The following is a 16157-nucleotide window of genomic DNA, read 5'->3' on the forward strand; positions in this document are numbered from 1 at the left end:
CTCCAAGGGATATTGCAGACCCCATCACTGTTAACAGGCACTGCAGTGCACTGGGTATGTGTCTTTGGTGGCAGACAAATCCTGCTATATGCCACTTACAAGCGGTGGGATCCCGGGTAGGTCGCTAGCGTCCCCTGAGCCCATTTCCCCGTCTGTACAATGTGCACCCCAACATTTACCTCAACCAACAGAACACTTGGCTGACCAGGAGGAATGAGGCGTGATTCCCAAACAACTGTGCGACTTTCTGTGAGGGATGGGGGGCGGGTATTGAGGGGCTGGGGATGTTTGGGGAAAAGGGACGCGGAGTCTTCCCGTTCCCTTTTTGCGTTGTTTCCTCCATTCAACCGCAGAGCAACTCTCGATCTCCCCCCCCTACCCCCCCCCAATTTTTTTTTCCCCGGGCTGGAAAGAGGTCGTGGTCCCTTTAAGTCCCGCCCCTCCCTCCCCCAAAACTTCCCAGTGTCTGCTCTCTTTTCGATCTCGGACGGCCGGCCAGGCTCGCCGCCGAACTGGTAGGGGCTGGGGGCGAGGGGTCAGGGAGGAGTGAGGGGGGATCCCAGGGAGGCGCCGCCCGGGGCCCGCGACCGCGGCCCGTGTGCAAGGGGTGGGGGAGGGGCGGAAGCCGGGAGCGCGGGTGTGCAGCTAACGCGGCAGCCCGGTCGCCAGCCGTGGGCGCGCTCGGGCGGCCGAGCTGCCTGGAACGTGCCGCGCGGGGGACGGTTCCGTCGCGCCCCGTCGGCGCGCGCCGGCGCGAGGGGCGTCCGGGCCGGGCGCGGGGGCGGGGAGGGGAGGGGCCCCTCTCTCCCCCTCCCCCCACCACATTCCTCTGACGTCTGGACCTCGCGACCCCGCCCTTCAGTCGGAGCCGCACCGCCTTAATTCCGTCGCACTGATCACGTGTTGGAGGCGCTGCGCCGTCCCCCATCTCCGTTCGGCCGGCTCTTTCGGATCTTTTCGGGGTGATTGGGAGCTGATTTACATCTCCACCAGCCCACCCCAACTTTCGTATCTCCTCAAACCCGCGTACCTACCAGGCCGGTCCCACTCTCTTAGTGCCACTGACCCCATTTCAAACTTAGTTTCCACTAGGACCCCTATTTCGGGAACCCCCTTTCACCCGAGTGGAAAGGTTCCAGAGCATCTTTGGTGGGCGTCCCCCGCATTTCCCACGTCTGTCTCCTCGCTTTCTAAGCGCAGCGTCCCCTCCTTCTCTCCCCCCTCCCCCCCCCAGCAGGCAGCCCCATAAGGTTAAAGCCCTTAGGGCGGGATCCTAGGTCACCCCCCCAGCCCCGCCCCCAGGTTCCGGCTGTTGGGCGTCGTTGCACCCTAGAGACTTGGGAAGGTGTTCTCTGCGGGGTGGCCCTACCCGCCTCGGAGAAAACAAGGCCCGCCAGACGCTCAGAATACCCTAAGTACTCCCCTTTGCAGAGTGCTGGCACTGTGCCGGGTGCTGTACCTGGCGCTTGGTAGGGTGGCCAGCTTCACTAAGGCCGAGGCAGAGACCACCGCTCCCTTGCTCACACAAGCACTTCCATGCTACGGAAAAAGACAGCCACCAAACTGTGACGACCCAGAGTAGTAAGGGCTGTCGCGTGAGAACCATTGGCCTGAGCGATCAGGGGTTATTATGGGGGAAGCCGAGATTCTGGGCTGGTAGGGACAAGGAACGCTTCTCAGAGTGAGCAGAGCACGAACAAGAGAAATTTATTCTTTAGCTCCGGCAGGAGGGATAGTGGAGAAAGTGTTCTAGGTGGAAGGGCCTGCTCGGGCCAAAGATCCAGAGGTGCGCGAAAGATCCTTCCCTTTCTGCAAATTGAAAGGAGTTATTTGTGGTTGAATTTAGTGGTAGAGTGGTGAAAGGACGCCGGGGAACTGGACTGGGTCATAAGATAGTCGGCAACAGCAAATGGTTTTATACTGAAGGAAAGGGTCAGATTGGGTTCAAAAATTTTTTCTCTGGCGTTGTGAAGGTTAGAGATGGAGAAGAATAGAATATAGTGATGGGGACAGAGCTGCACTGGCAGTTGCCCTTCTAACTTAGTTTGCCCTTGCGGGGCTGCTTACAGCAGTAAATAAAGACTCAGGGTACTTCAGGCCTTCCCTCCTTTAGAGGGTCGCCCCGCCTCCAGAGGCGCCTGAAAGCGATTCGCGCATGCGTCCTCTCCTCCGATCCTTTCCTAGACTGCGCCAAAGAGCGCCTACGGGTCAGGGATGGGCTCTCCTTTTTCACCCAATCAGGGGCCACCAGTGGTCCTACCGTCTGGTGAGAGGACTCTTTCCACTCTCAACTGACTAATCGGGCGTCTTGCAGAAGATGGACACCTGCAGTAGCCACTGGAGAGAGGCAAAAGGGAGGGGCCTCCTTGGTTCCTTGCGGAGAGGCGCGGGAAAGGTAGTCGCTGTGACGGAAGACTAAGGGCTTTCGGTTTGATGGATTAGCGAGAAGACCAATGAAAGTGGGAAGGAGGCGGGGCTTTTGGGGAGAGTGGGGACCGCCGCTCCTATCAGGTGCTCCTAACGAGGCCAGGCAGTGTCAGAAATCTGACCAATCAAGTTGGAGTTTATTTTAAGGCGGCGGGGTCGCAGAAAAGACTGGCAGAAAGCGCTCGCCTATAAGGAGTGCCCCAGACAAACAAGGGCGGGCACTCCTGCAGAACGGCGTGGGCTTTATCCAATAGGTGCGCAAGGCGTATGGAGGCTTCCCCTCCCCCAGCGGCGGGACCAGTGGCTCCCCCTATCGGGTGGGGGCGGCGGGTGACGGGCGTGTCCCTCCCCCAATGAGAGGCGGGGGGAGGCGGGTTCTGGGCCGCCATGTCGCGGAGGCTGCTGCCCCGGGCGGAGAAGCGGCGTCGGAGGCTGGAGCAGAGGCAGCAGCCGGACGAGCAGCGGAGGCGGTCCGGAGCGATGGTGAAGATGGCGGCGGCGGGCGGCGGAGGCGGCGGTGGCCGCTACTACGGCGGCGGCAGTGAGGGCGGCCGGGCCCCTAAACGGCTCAAGACTGACAACGCTGGCGACCAGCATGGAGGCGGCGGCGGCGGTGGAGGAGCCGGGGCGGCGGGCGGTGGCGGCGGGGTGAGGCCAGGGCCCTAAGCGCCGGAGACGGCCGGGAAGGGAGGAAAAATTTCTCACGTTGAGGGCCTTTATTTTGGGGGGGGGGGTGCTGTGCGCACGCGCCCAGGCCCTCGCGCCGTTGACGGGGTGGGGGAGGGGCAGGCGTTGGGGAAACGGCGGGGTTTGCGCGAGGACAGGCGCTTGCGCGTGCGCGCTCTACAGAGCGGGGTGTGGGGGCGGAGGAAACTGCTCGCGCTGCAGGTGGCGCAGTGCGCAGGCGCCGCGGGCTGGCTTGTGGGGGCCGGGCACGCGGTCGGGCCGATTTTTTCTTTATCATTTTCTTTTCTGGCCCCATGCGCAGGCGCACTTCTCCTGCCCGGGCCTTGTGGGCGGTTGCGGGGGGGGGGCACCGCGTGAGCGGGGAATGGGTGGGCGGTAGCCTTTTCTGTGCCTGAGTGGGGTATTCTGCCTGATCGCTTTTTGATGTTTGTAGCGTCATGGTTTGTCTTAGTACAGAAATTGATTTCTTTGAGGATATTCCCCCAGACCAGAATATCTGTCTAATTTTTGTGGGCATTAAAAACCGGAAGAAAGTGTTGTGAGAGGTCTTTTTAGCCGTTTGGAAGTTGACCAAGCTCTGGAGTTATCACAAGTTTGCTTACATTTTTGAGGGTTAACTGGGTGCGGTAGGTTTGATGAACCAAAATGTTCCCTGAGGGGTGGGCACTTTGTAAGGGGTTCAGCCTCTTCAGTCTTCTCCGCAAAGACAACCAATTGTTACTCCTGGCTTGGAGCCCATTCCCTCCTCCTTGGAAGTTCCTGAAGCCCTGTCCTGTTCAGCCATTTGCAGAGTTTTCCATGGTTTAGCGGTGCTCTGTAGCCGTGATTTACTAGCATTTAAACCGTGCCAGGCCTTGTTGCACGCATTTGAAAGGTATCTTAATTGAATTCTTAATACTCCTCTGTGAGGTAAGGGATGGGCTTACTGTTCTCCATTTACAGAGGCGAGGTAAATTTCTTTAGGTCTTGTAGCTAGTCTGAGGAGAGGCAAGGATTAGAACTCAGGGCTGTGGAACTCCAAATCGCTGAGCTGGTAACCATCAGGCGGGTGTGGCTCCTGTGGTTTGTGTGGTTCATTCCTGAAATAGATTCCAATTCTGCCCGTGTTACATGGGCTTCTGCTTGGTGGTTCTCACATGGGAGGCTGGGCCCAGAGCCCAGGAGAGATGAAGAAAGTTACTTTGCTTTTTCTTGATTCCCAGACGCTGTTGTCTGTGGGTGGAAAGATACTTCCCCTGGGAAGGGAACTGTCTTGATTTTTAGTGGTACAGGTTGGATCTTCTCTTCTTTTGAAGATTACTCTCTTTTTCATTAGTCTGACCTAGGTAGTATTTTCCAATACAGATTTTGGTGAGAGAGTAAAGACTAGAGGCAGTCAGGACTGGCCTGGATGCCACGGTGTCTGAGGCGCCTGCTGGACCTGGGGATGAGTGGTGGGGAACAGCAGTGCTTGGCTGTGTGGTGATGGTAGGTTCCTCCACTAGGGGAGGGGCAGAAAAATTTGGGTGAATGCAGAGGGAATGTCCTGGTTCAGGCTGCAGCAGAAAATTGAGTTCCCTTTCCAAGCCACTCTTTTCCCACATTTCTTTGACCAGTGGGAAGAGACTGGTGCTGGGAAGACTGTAAGATGGGACTTGGGACTTGTCTGGTCCTGCATTTTGCCTTCGTCAGAAACTACAGTAAGAGCCATTAGGCATGTGGCCATACACTCAGGTCTTCTGCTCTGCTGGCCCAGAATCCTTGTGGGGTGATTGGTTGAATTGCAGCCCCTAGTTGCCTGCCCTGTATGTCTTTCCTGGGTGACACACTCAAATGTTTTATCTGTTTGAGTCCCCAGTGGCACGGAAGTCAGTAATCCACTGTCTTGTACAGCAGAAAGTGAAGTCTTGTTTTTGCTTCCTTTCTCAGGAGAACTACGATGACCCGCACAAAACCCCCGCCTCCCCAGTTGTCCACATCAGGGGCCTGATTGACGGCGTGGTGGAAGCTGACCTTGTGGAGGCCTTGCAGGAGTTTGGACCCATCAGGTACTCAGCTCAGAGGCCAGGGGTTGGGCGTTCAGATGAGTCAACTCCTTGGTGTCCTGTGTGTCACCGGGTTTCTGGTTAGAAGTAACTTGGCCATTTCGGTCCAGGTTCCTTTAGCTAGGTCCTGGGGCTCCATTACTCCTGGGCTTAGCCATTGTACTTAGGATAAGTTACAGCAAGTTCCGTGTTTTTCTCTCCTTCCTTTAGCTAGGTCCTGGGGCTCCATTACTCCTGGGGTTAGCCATTGTACTTTGGATAAGTTACAGCAAGTTCCGTGTTTTTCCCTCCTTCCTTTTTTTTTCTCATTCCTTTTTTTTCTCTCTCTCTGCCTGGTAATTTTGGCACATGGTGAGTAATGGGAATAGAGGAGTGAACATCACTGTCTTGATTCCTCCCAGACAGTTGCCTAGCCAGAGTGGTCAACACTGTGATAGGGGAAACCCAGCCGTCTGTGGGAGGCATCTGACTCGATCAGGTGAGGGGTTGGGAAGGAAGGCTTCCCAGAGAAGCTGATGCCAAAGCCGCACACACCTCTTTTGCTTGTCGTGCCACTTATGGCAAGGGGGTGTTCACGTCAAGAAACCATGACGGGCACAGAGGAGTCCAGAGGCCAGGGAGGAGTCGGATCACAGATAACTGAGGTCGTCCTCTGACTCTTGTCTCCATCCCCCTGAGAGGATTGCAACGTGTGTTCTCTTTGCCAGTTATGTGGTGGTAATGCCTAAAAAGAGACAAGCATTGGTGGAATTTGAAGATGTGTTGGGGGCTTGCAACGCCGTGAACTACGCAGCCGACAACCAGATCTACATTGCGGGCCACCCAGCTTTTGTCAATTACTCTACCAGCCAGAAAATCTCCCGCCCCGGGGACTCGGATGACTCCAGGAGCGTCAACAGTGTGCTTCTCTTTACCATCTTGAACCCCATCTATTCGATTACCACGGTGCGTGCCAGTGGTTATTCGTTTAGGCTCTTCTATGGAATCTCCCTCCTGCCTTTTCTTCCTGTCTTCTCCCATGAGCCAGACTGACCTGCTAGTGTTCCTTCATCTTGCCTGTCTTTGGTTTTTACAGGATGTTCTTTATACTATCTGTAACCCTTGTGGTCCTGTCCAGAGAATTGTCATTTTCCGGAAGAATGGAGTCCAGGCTATGGTGGAATATCCTTTGCTAGGAAATGGGTGTTCCTTGAGATGGGAGCTCACAGGGCTCGGTCGGAGTCCATCTTTTCAACCAGCACGTGTCTCCTGAACACCTGCCATGTGCCAGATGCCTTCATAGAGCCCATGGTCTCATGGAAGGGATGGTTAATAAACAATCGCACCTAAATAGTTGGCCCTTGAACAGCTCAGATTTGAACTCTGTGGGTCCACTTAAGGTGAATCTCACTCACTAAATGTATACTACAGTATTATGCCATCTGTGGTTGGTTAAATACATGGATTTTCAATTGCACAGGGAGTTGGTGCTCCTAAAACACCCACACACACATGTTCAAGGGTTGTGTAATGTGAAAGTATGGGGTTTAAAGTGTGAAGGGAAAGAAGAGTGTGCCATGAGATACAAGAGGAAAGAATTTACAGGGGTTCTGGGAAAGTCTCTGAGAAGGTGCTATCCTTATTTCCATGTAGAGGTGGGAACTGATATTCAGGCCGAGGACACCACCTCTGCAAAGGTCCTCAGGTGGGCAGGAGCTTAGCGTTGGAGAAAGCGAGCAACCTGACAACTGAAGAGTAGCTGACGAGGGGGAGAGAGTTCCTTAGGACATTGGAAGAAGTTACAGCGTCCCAGGCAGTGGGGTGAAGCTTGGGTCGGTGTAGTGGGAAGTCACTGATGGGTTTGCAGGGCAGGAGTATAATCTAGTTAACGTTTCAGAGATCGTTCAGGCTTAGGGCGCGTAGAAGCAGGGGGAGGATGAGGCCGAGGAAGAAGGTGGCTCGGCCTGGGACGCTGGCAGAGAAGGTTGTTGCGGTGGGGCCGGGCGGGGGGAGTGCAGGTCTCAGAGGCGCTCTGGCCGTGTCTGCGCATTTGGGGCAGCACTCCAGCTGCGTCCGTACACGTGGCTGGTGGCTGTGGGCAGTGAACTAACCCCAGAGCCCGCTTGGAGCAGTCTTCGGGGTGCTGCTTGTCCTCCCTCTCTGGCGCAACTTGAAGCTCTTTTCAGAGAGCTCTTGGGATGGGACTTTCCCTTAACTGTACTCACATTTGACTCTGTGCAGAGTGCCCAGCGGGCCAAGGCCTCACTCAATGGGGCTGACATCTACTCAGGCTGTTGCACTCTGAAGATTGAATATGCGAAGGTAGGTCTGGGAAATGGCTGCCGCTTGTCAGCTTCCTAGGTGAGCCTGGAGCCTGGCTGACCTCAAGCTTTTTTTGTTCCTGCAGCCTACACGCTTAAACGTGTTCAAGAATGATCAGGATACTTGGGACTACACAAACCCCAACCTCAGTGGACAAGGTAATCCTGACGGCAGCTTTGTTTTAAACATACCCGCCTTGCCTTCACTTGACTAGCGCACTTCATAGACCTGGACTCAGGGTTATGTAATGCCATTGGGCTCCTGTGGACATGGGAGGGCCTTGGGGGTCAGCTCTTGGAAGATACACTCCAGTGGGAGGGGGTGAATGAGGGGCCTCTGTAGGTCCTAGCTGCTGCTTGTGGCCCTTTGATGCAGCAGAGGATGCAGGGTCAAGGCAGAGGCCTGGGTGGGGTGGGGAGCAGGGCCTCACTGAGCACAGGCCACGGCAATGGCTTACAAACCAGTAGCAGCTCCCAAACGGATTCTGCTGCTTTTCTTCTAGGAGCGTGCTTAGGGTCACTGACCCCATTCTCACTGGGCCAGGAGTGGTCCTCTTGCTCTCCACTATTGACAGGGTCTGCTTCTGGGGGGACAGATTGGGGATGTGATGAGGGCTCCCAGGCCCTCGCAGCAGAGCCTTTGAGCAAGTTGACCTTGTGGAGGTGAGACACCCTGGATTGGAGCAGGGCGGACACGCCTCACCTCACTTGTAGAGGGGATGCAACATCTCTGCAGGGGGCCCAAATGGACAACCCCCTTCCTAGAGTCTGTCAAGAATGGTTTGCCTTGGATAGGAGGGAGAGGTGGAGCCTTGCCTTTGAAAAACAGCGGCGCCCTCTCAGCAAGACCATCCATCTCTGTTTCTGTCTTGGTCTGATACGTCGGACTAGGCCGTGGGCTGAGGGAGGTGGCTGGTGGCTGACATCTCACAGGCCCTGGGAGGCCAGAGGCCCCTGTTCCTAGGCAGGCCTGTCTTGTTCGCCCTTGCAGCTGGGAAGCCGTGGGCCGGGTGGGCTAGGCTCTTCCCCAGGACCCTCACAATGGGCGCTGTGGGGCTCGCTGCCCCCTCCAGAGGTCAGAGACAAATTGGTGACCGAGTGAATGTACCAGAGCGGGCAATGGCATTACATGACTGCTAACAGAAACACGGCAACCAACCATTTCTTCTCCAAGGAACATAAATAGAAGATGTGCAGACCGGCAGGGGCTAGTGGCAGGGGCTGGCTGTGCATTGGTTTTGATGCCTCTCAGCTTTGGCCGCCCCCAGGCTGGGGGTCAAAAACGAGAGCTGTTGAGGTGACCTGGAGTGAGGGAGGTGCTTCGCCACCCCCTCGGGAACCAGACTTCAGCGGCTCTGCCTCTGCACATTGCTCACCAACACACAGGGTAGAAACCACTAGCTCTTCCTGGAGAGAACAGAACATGCAGCCTCCACCACGTCCCCAGAAACAGCCGCAGACTTGAGCTCACTACATCAAGAACACCACACCGCGCTCCAAGGAACAGCTACAAGCACAGAGGCAGACAGAGACAAAGAAAGAGACGCAACATGGCAGCAGACATTGCTTTTTTACTAAACATTAAAAAAATGTCAAAATCCAAGCAAACTTGAACCCGAAAATGTACACAGAAGTAGGAAACACAGAGAACAGCTCTCCCAGCCAGCCAGCGGCGCTCTTTTCGGAGAACGTTTCATAGACTGAAGTAGATTCCATGGGCCTCCAAGACAATAGGATCCTCTCCATTCCTCGCCACGTGGGTTTGGTTTTTTTTGTTTTTCGTTTTTTAAGTCCTTTGGTTTGGGGAGGGCCTTTTTTTTTTTTCTGTTTTGATATTTTTATTTTTTCTGCAGTCATCGGCTGCCAACATAATCTGCACCAACTGGAGATCAGAAACCAAAAAAAAAACAAAAACAAACTTAAACCACAACAGCAGCAAAAAATCAAAAAAACCAAAACAGACCTAAAACCAAACAGCCAAACAGCTCAGAGGTACACAGTTACCTGCTGGCGGGTAACTGGGAGTGCTCCCAAGGCCAAAAGCGCGGGCATAGTGGGGCCACTGGCACACCTCATAACCAGGAGACACGCACACGGAACGCTACACAGCCAGAAGCACCGCACTGCAGCACACAATGTGAGGAGGTGACAACATGGAGGGACACTACCCACTTCATACACCTTTATTTGCCACTTTTCTGATATCTTCTGAGGACAGAACATCTGTGAGCCATTTTTGATTTAATCAAAACATTGACTTTTAAAACAATTCTTTAAAAAAAAGTTGTGTCGGATGTGTACCGTAACTTGTATTTATGACTGTAAAACCATGTGATGCAGGGTCGCAGTGTATGTTTGATGGGACGCCATCTTTCAGAACTGTGCTAACTCACTGTTGAAGCGTCCAATGGTAAGAGAAAATACAGATTTGTTTTTTGTGACAAATGGACATTGTACTCTGTACTTCTGCTGTAAGTAGCCCTTTTCCATCTTTGTAATGACTGTTGGAAAACAAAACCCAGGCCGGGTGGCAGGAAAGGGCAGTGGTCCCGAGCCCTGGGTTTTTGGAGTCAACCAGGCCTGGGTTCAAGTCCCAGCTTGGCCACTAACTTGCTTTGTGACCTTGGGCCAAAGTGTATTATAACTGCTCAGTTAAAAGTTAAGTGCTCATTTTCCTTATCTGTAAAATGGGGCTAAAATAGTACCTACCTCATAGGGTTGTTGTGAGGAATTTAAGAAACGGTGATGTCTGTTTGTAAAGTACTTAGCACAGTGTTTGCCACTCAAGTGCTGAGTTAACGGTAGCGATTATGAACTGCAGCTGGGGTTGGGGCGGGGTGGAACTGCGCCATTGTCTGAGACTGTTTATGCCTTGTACATGACTGCTCATTTGAACTGATGTTGATGTCGCCCTGTTTGTCCTCTCCTACAGTCCCTTTTCTTGGGGTGGATGTGACTAGAGGGGAGGGTGACCGGTACCAAGATTGAGAAAATCTTCTCTCTAGAGAGTGGGCCCTAGCGCTCTTAGACCCTTGGGGCTTTGTGGGCCCAATTTTATTTTTCTACCCTTCCATGGGTTATTTTCTGGCTCTTAACTCCTCTCCCTTCATTGGGAGTTATTTTAGAAATCTGTTCCCGGCCCCCATATCAGCTTCCATAGTGGCTGCAACTTCCCCAGAGGGCCCAAGAGCTGGGCTTCCTGCCAGATCTCGGGAAGGTGAGAGGCCCGGAACCCGGCTTCATCCTTCACGGATAAAGGAAGGCAGCCTGCTTGGAGTGGGCGGCGGGAGGGACAGTGGGCTCCAGCCTTGAGGCTTGGGCTTCGTGCCCACCCTGGGTCCGGCCACAGGAAGGAGGCCCCAGTAACCCTTGTGAGGAAGGAAAGGCCACTGCCCAGGCCCTCAGGAGCCGAGGGACGCTGAGATCAGCCTCTGTAGTCAGGAGGGAGGGAGCTACCCCTTTTTCCAAGTTAGGTTCTAACTGTTCTCTCTGTCTGCAGGTGACCCTGGCAGCAACCCTAACAAACGCCAGAGGCAGCCCCCTCTCCTGGGAGATCACCCCGCAGAATATGGTGAGGGCAGGGGGTTCCCCTCCGTGGACTCCCGTGGCTCATGTGCCCCTGCCCGCCGCCCGACGCGCAAATTCTCACCCGTCCTCCCTCTCTTTCCTTCCCACCCCCCAGGAGGGCCCCACGGTGGGTACCACAGCCATTACCATGATGAGGGCTACGGGCCCCCCCCACCTCACTACGAAGGGAGAAGGATGGGCCCACCAGTGGGGGGTCACCGCCGGGGCCCAAGTCGCTACGGCCCCCAGTATGGTCACCCCCCACCCCCTCCCCCACCACCCGAGTATGGCCCCCACGCCGACAGCCCTGTGCTCATGGTCTATGGCTTGGATCAGTCTAAGATGAACTGTGACCGGGTCTTCAATGTCTTCTGCTTGTATGGCAATGTGGAGAAGGTGAGCTTCCGCTAGGTCCACTGCTTTCCTTATAGACCTGGCAGCCCCAGGGGAGGCCCCGACCTTTTGGCCCCCTAGTGAGCAAAGAAGGGGGAAGGAGCCTCTTTAGGAGCAAGCAGGTCCAGAGAGGGTAACTTGTTTAATCAGGTGACACTGCAGATGGATTTTATTTGGTCCTCATGCTATGTGGGTGGTTTATTTTTTTATTTTTCTTTTTTTTAAATTTTCAGTGTTATTTTTTTTGGAAAAAAACAAGACTTTATCACACGAAAGTGTTAGTACTTAATATTACGTAAATATTACGGTGTATAAAATTTACCCATCACAGTTAAAGATCATTATGTAAGGATTTTCTCTGGAACACTTCAGATGCTATGGCAACACTGAGCCTTCCTGCCTTGCCTGGGAGAACGGTCGGCTGGGGCTGTCTGGTGACTGCCCACCTCAGACTGGGTCATTTCTTCTGTCAAACCCATCTGGGTCCTGGAAGCCTTTGAGTTTACAGCCCCTGGCCTGGCCCATTAACATTAACAGCTAATAACGTGTCAAGCGTTTTTTTGGTACCACTGTTAAAAGTGCTTTAAATGTTGTAAGTTGTTCATTCTCACGAGAATCCGTAATGAGGCAAGCAGGGGAAGTGAAAGCATGGGGGGCAAATAACTTGCCCAGGTTCACATACCTGTATGTGGAAGCAGGACTCAGAGCTGACACTACTGTTTTTAGTGTTTTTATAACATAACCCCCATAGTCATGACTCAATATCTGTACATATGTCTGTTGATGGAAGTAGCTGCTTTTTTTTCTCCCACCATTCCTGCTTTTCTGTTGTGCTTCGTTAAATGACCCACTCATGGGTCGGGTCCTGAGGTTAGGGAAAGACTGCCTAGTCTCTGCTGCCTAACTTGGGCTGAGCACTTGCTGTGGGCCAGACACGCTTCTTTGTTCTCCTGACTCCTCACAAGTGAGGAAATGGAAGCCTCGATCCAGAGCAGGCGTTGACTTCCTTCTAACTGACTTGGAAGGGACAGGAGAAGGGTCTCTGACAGCTGGGCGGTGGTGCTGATCACGACTGCTTTCCTCAAGGTGAAATTCATGAAAAGCAAGCCGGGGGCCGCCATGGTGGAGATGGCGGATGGCTATGCTGTGGACCGGGCCATTACTCACCTCAACAACAACTTCATGTTTGGGCAGAAGCTGAATGTCTGGTAGGTACCCAGGCTCCTCGGGCTTGGGGAGCATTGGAGAGGGACTGAGGAGAGAAGGGAGGGGGAATGGGGCCCACTCTGGACAGAGGTCAGAGGAGCACAGAGAAGCCAAGTGCTTATCCAGGCTGGAGTTGGGCATGCAGGTGTGTTCCCAGATGTTCTTCTGAAGCAGTGGGCGAAAGTGTGTCGGCCTCTCCTCAGCTGTGGAGCAGTGCCCTCTGAGACATACATTGCTGTCGGACAGGAAGGAGGCCACAGGAGAAGGTGGGGGACAACTTGAGGTCTGACACAGGGCTCCCCTTCACTCCTGCAGTGTCTCCAAACAACCAGCCATCATGCCCGGTCAGTCATATGGGCTAGAAGATGGGTCCTGCAGTTACAAAGACTTCAGTGAGTCAAGGAACAATCGGTTCTCCACTCCAGAGCAGGCAGCCAAGAACCGCATCCAGCACCCTAGCAACGTGCTACACTTTTTCAATGCCCCTCTGGAGGTGACTGAGGAGAATTTCTTTGAGGTGGGTGCCGTGGACTTGGTCCTTCAGCATAGCCGTCTGAGGAGGCCATTCATTTTTGTATTTTAACAAATACCTATTGAGCTGCTCTGCTGGGCTCTGGGCTGGGTGCTAGGGACATAGCAGGGACCAAGAAAGGCTCAGAATGGCACCAGACTTCCAGCAACAGTGGAGTTTACCATGCTTCTTGTATTTTTGGCAAGTCAGAGTGGCTGCTCATTTGCCTTGAAAGATTCCTCCCTGTCTGGATGACGGACTGGTGATTGGCGTCCAATCTCGAAACATCCACACTGTCATGCCGTCTGGGGCCTAGATGACATTAGAAGGGAGGGTCCCATTATGGTGCTATCAGAGGGAACCGGGGCAGCTTTGGGGAAGGGTGGAAGTCTGACTGTGGAGTTGGACTTTGGGCCTTACTGTGGCCTGAGGTGTTGCTATTCGGTTTAGCGAACATTTACCTAGTGCCAGAACACACCCAAATAACAGCTGAAGATGGGAAATTTAAAAAGCAGTTTCCCGGTTTTAGGCAACAAAATAGTTAAGAGCAGTGTTTCTCAACCTTTGGGGGGATTACAGGGACACCTTAGAGTGTGTGATAAAAGCTTAGAAACTCTTTTGTCCAGAAAAATCCAAGTGTTCAGCTGTGGTGTGCTTGAATTCCACCATGTGGCACTCCTTGTGTTTCTAAGTCTGTCTGTTCTTTGTTTTTGTTTTGGCCACGCCGCATGCGGGATCTTAGTTCCCTGACCAGGGATCAGACCCATGCCCCCTGCAGTGGAAGCGTGGAGTCTTAACCACTGGACCGCCGGGGAAGTCCTTTGAGTCTGTTTTCTGTTTCTGTTGCAGATCTGCGATGAGCTGGGAGTGAAGCGGCCGTCTTCTGTGAAAGTATTCTCAGGCAAAAGTGAGTGAGCTGCCCCACCTCCTCCCCCATTCCTTGACTGTAGCTGGGCAGCTCCCTGGCTCCTGCTCAGTCAGCCTAAAACCTTTGTTTTTCCCGTCAGGTGAACGCAGCTCCTCTGGGCTGCTGGAGTGGGAATCCAAGAGCGATGCCCTGGAGACTCTGGGCTTCCTGAACCATTATCAGATGAAAAACCCAAGTGAGTGTCTGTGGGTCCTGCGGTCATCCATCCCCCTTGTGGCTTAATGGGTTGGCTCGCTTCGGGCCAGAGCCATCCTTCCTGCCATCAAGATAGGGCCCCAGGGATTTCCTTATGGTCACTGACACAGGCAGGTGGGACCTGGTGGCCAGGAGAGCAGCCTGATGTTTCATGCGGGAGGGCCAGCCTAGCTGCTTGCTGCCGCCCGCTCTGCCAGCTTGGGAGTTGCTCAGGCTTGTCCTCCAGGGAGCTGCCATTCTCTGTGCATCAGAGGCTGGCTCAGTACCCAGGAAAAGGGGCTGTAACAGCCAGCAGGTAAAATTTGCCCACCCAGTTCCTGGGCAGGCCTGTTGTTGTGCGCCAGCTGAAAAGCTGGGAATGGGATCCTCCATGGAATTGAAGGAAGAGAAGGAGAAATGCCTTGTGTGTTAGGCTTGTTTTTGAGTCTCAAAAGTGGCAGTGAAGAGTTAGACCCTTGCAGTTGAATTGCAGAAAATGAGAGATGTGTGCAAAACCAGGGGAACCCTGGGTGGGGGGAGCATCCAGAGAGGGGCCCAGTTACACCTCTGTCCTTTCTTTTGCAGATGGGCCGTACCCTTACACCCTGAAGTTGTGTTTCTCCACTGCTCAGCACGCTTCCTAATTAGGTGCCTATGGAGAGTCCCATCTGAGCAGGAAAACATTTCTTTCCTTTATGCTGGTTTTTTTGTTTGTTTTGTTTTGCAGATGTTCCTGTATTCCTTTTTTTTAATGCTAGGTTAGTAGAGGCTTAACCATAAAGGAAACGCTGGAAGTCTAAAGGGGGAGGGGAAGGGGAACTGATATCTCCCAAGATTAACCTTCACTTTTTAAAAATTATTGTACATGTGATTTTTTTTTTTTTTTCCTGTTCATACATTTGTGCTGCCCGTGTACTCTTGGCACATTTCAATAAAATTGTTTGGAAAATAAACGTAGCACTTTCTGGGATTCTGGGGTGTGTCTGCTTCCCTCACACTCAGTCTTCTGAAGAGGGGCAGGCCGGCCAGGACACAGCTGCAGCCCCTCCAGAGGGGCAGACCCAGCCCTGAGGAGCAGTGTGGGCCAGAGCTGCAGATTGGGAGATGATGAAAGGGTCTTGAAAATCTGGGAGACCTGGTGGCATCCTTCATGGGCTCTACCCAAGCAAGCTGGATCTAGTTGAGTCTTTTTTTTTTTTTTTAAGTAAATAGTTGAAAAAATTTAAAAATTGAAGAGATTTTAAAAAGAAGAAAGCCTTAATCTTACAAAGTAAACACCTGCCTTTCTTTAAGGTTGGAAAGTGAAACCTCAGATAAAAGTGAAAGTCATCTCCCCACTCCCCTTGGAAGCAATTTTTTTTTTTTCCATAAGGAAAGTTCTCCTATTTGGATATGTGTCTTAACAGAAAATGCTTTGTACTGTAAGATGTTCTCATATCACATGCAGGGCAACCTCATTATCTTTAGTCTTACACAGTATCTTGTGTGGATATGTCATAATTTACTTGGTTCTGAAGGTAGTTTCCAATTTGCTACTGCAAACAGTACTACTATGCATCTTCCTACAAATGTTAACCCAACTTCCTTGATACTGATCTGGAGGTAAATTCCTAGCAGTGGAATTGCTGGATTAAAGGATACATTCAATTGCAACTTGATAGATATTCCCCAGTCTTGGTGGGTGGGAACTGGTGCTTATGGTTGGGACTGGGCCATATGGGTGGAGGGCAGACGATAACCTGGAAGGCCTTGAGCCGCCTTTTAAGAACCTTGACTCATACTGGAGGGAAGAGATCCTGCAGAGAGGAGCAAGTCAAAAAGTCCAGTTCCTTGTGTGCGCTTGAAAAAACCCACTTTGTAATCTCCTGTAGAGTTTTTAAACATTAACATCTACTGAAGTCGAATGGCATTTATCAAAGTTTCATCAGGGAAAGCTTCAA

The 16157-nt window shown here is 52.9% G+C and overlaps 1 protein-coding gene and 1 long non-coding RNA gene across 6 annotated transcripts; both read left to right on the forward strand.

Annotated features, from left to right (window-relative positions):
* Nucleotides 1–454: 454 nt before the first annotated feature.
* On the forward strand, nt 455–15187 carry HNRNPL (heterogeneous nuclear ribonucleoprotein L). Of its 5 annotated transcripts, none has more exons than XM_036833280.1 (13): nt 455–515; nt 5023–5141; nt 5846–6083; nt 6214–6299; nt 7343–7439; nt 7525–7597; nt 10938–11009; nt 11121–11401; nt 12485–12606; nt 12920–13121; nt 13965–14022; nt 14123–14218; nt 14803–15170. In XM_036833280.1, the coding sequence occupies exons 3-13, from the start codon at nt 5859–5861 to the stop codon at nt 14859–14861; spliced, it is 1371 nt and encodes a 456-aa protein (XP_036689175.1). In that variant the 5' UTR covers nt 455–515; nt 5023–5141; nt 5846–5858; the 3' UTR covers nt 14862–15170. The 5 variants fall into 5 exon arrangements, with proteins under 5 accessions (XP_036689175.1, XP_036689173.1, XP_036689172.1 ...); XM_036833278.1 differs by lacking the exon at nt 455–515 and adding an exon at nt 2797–2910 and having other exon boundaries at nt 14803–15162; XM_036833277.1 differs by lacking the exon at nt 455–515 and adding an exon at nt 2815–3075 and having other exon boundaries at nt 14803–15187.
* LOC118885015 lies at nt 5158–5503 on the forward strand. The gene is made up of 2 exons (XR_005017423.1): nt 5158–5262; nt 5353–5503. It is a non-coding gene; the product is annotated as an uncharacterized LOC118885015 (long non-coding RNA).
* Nucleotides 15188–16157: the final 970 nt, after the last annotated feature.

This window comes from Balaenoptera musculus, chromosome 19 (assembly GCF_009873245.2).
Source record: "Balaenoptera musculus isolate JJ_BM4_2016_0621 chromosome 19, mBalMus1.pri.v3, whole genome shotgun sequence".
Classification (NCBI taxonomy): Eukaryota; Metazoa; Chordata; class Mammalia; order Artiodactyla; family Balaenopteridae; genus Balaenoptera; species Balaenoptera musculus.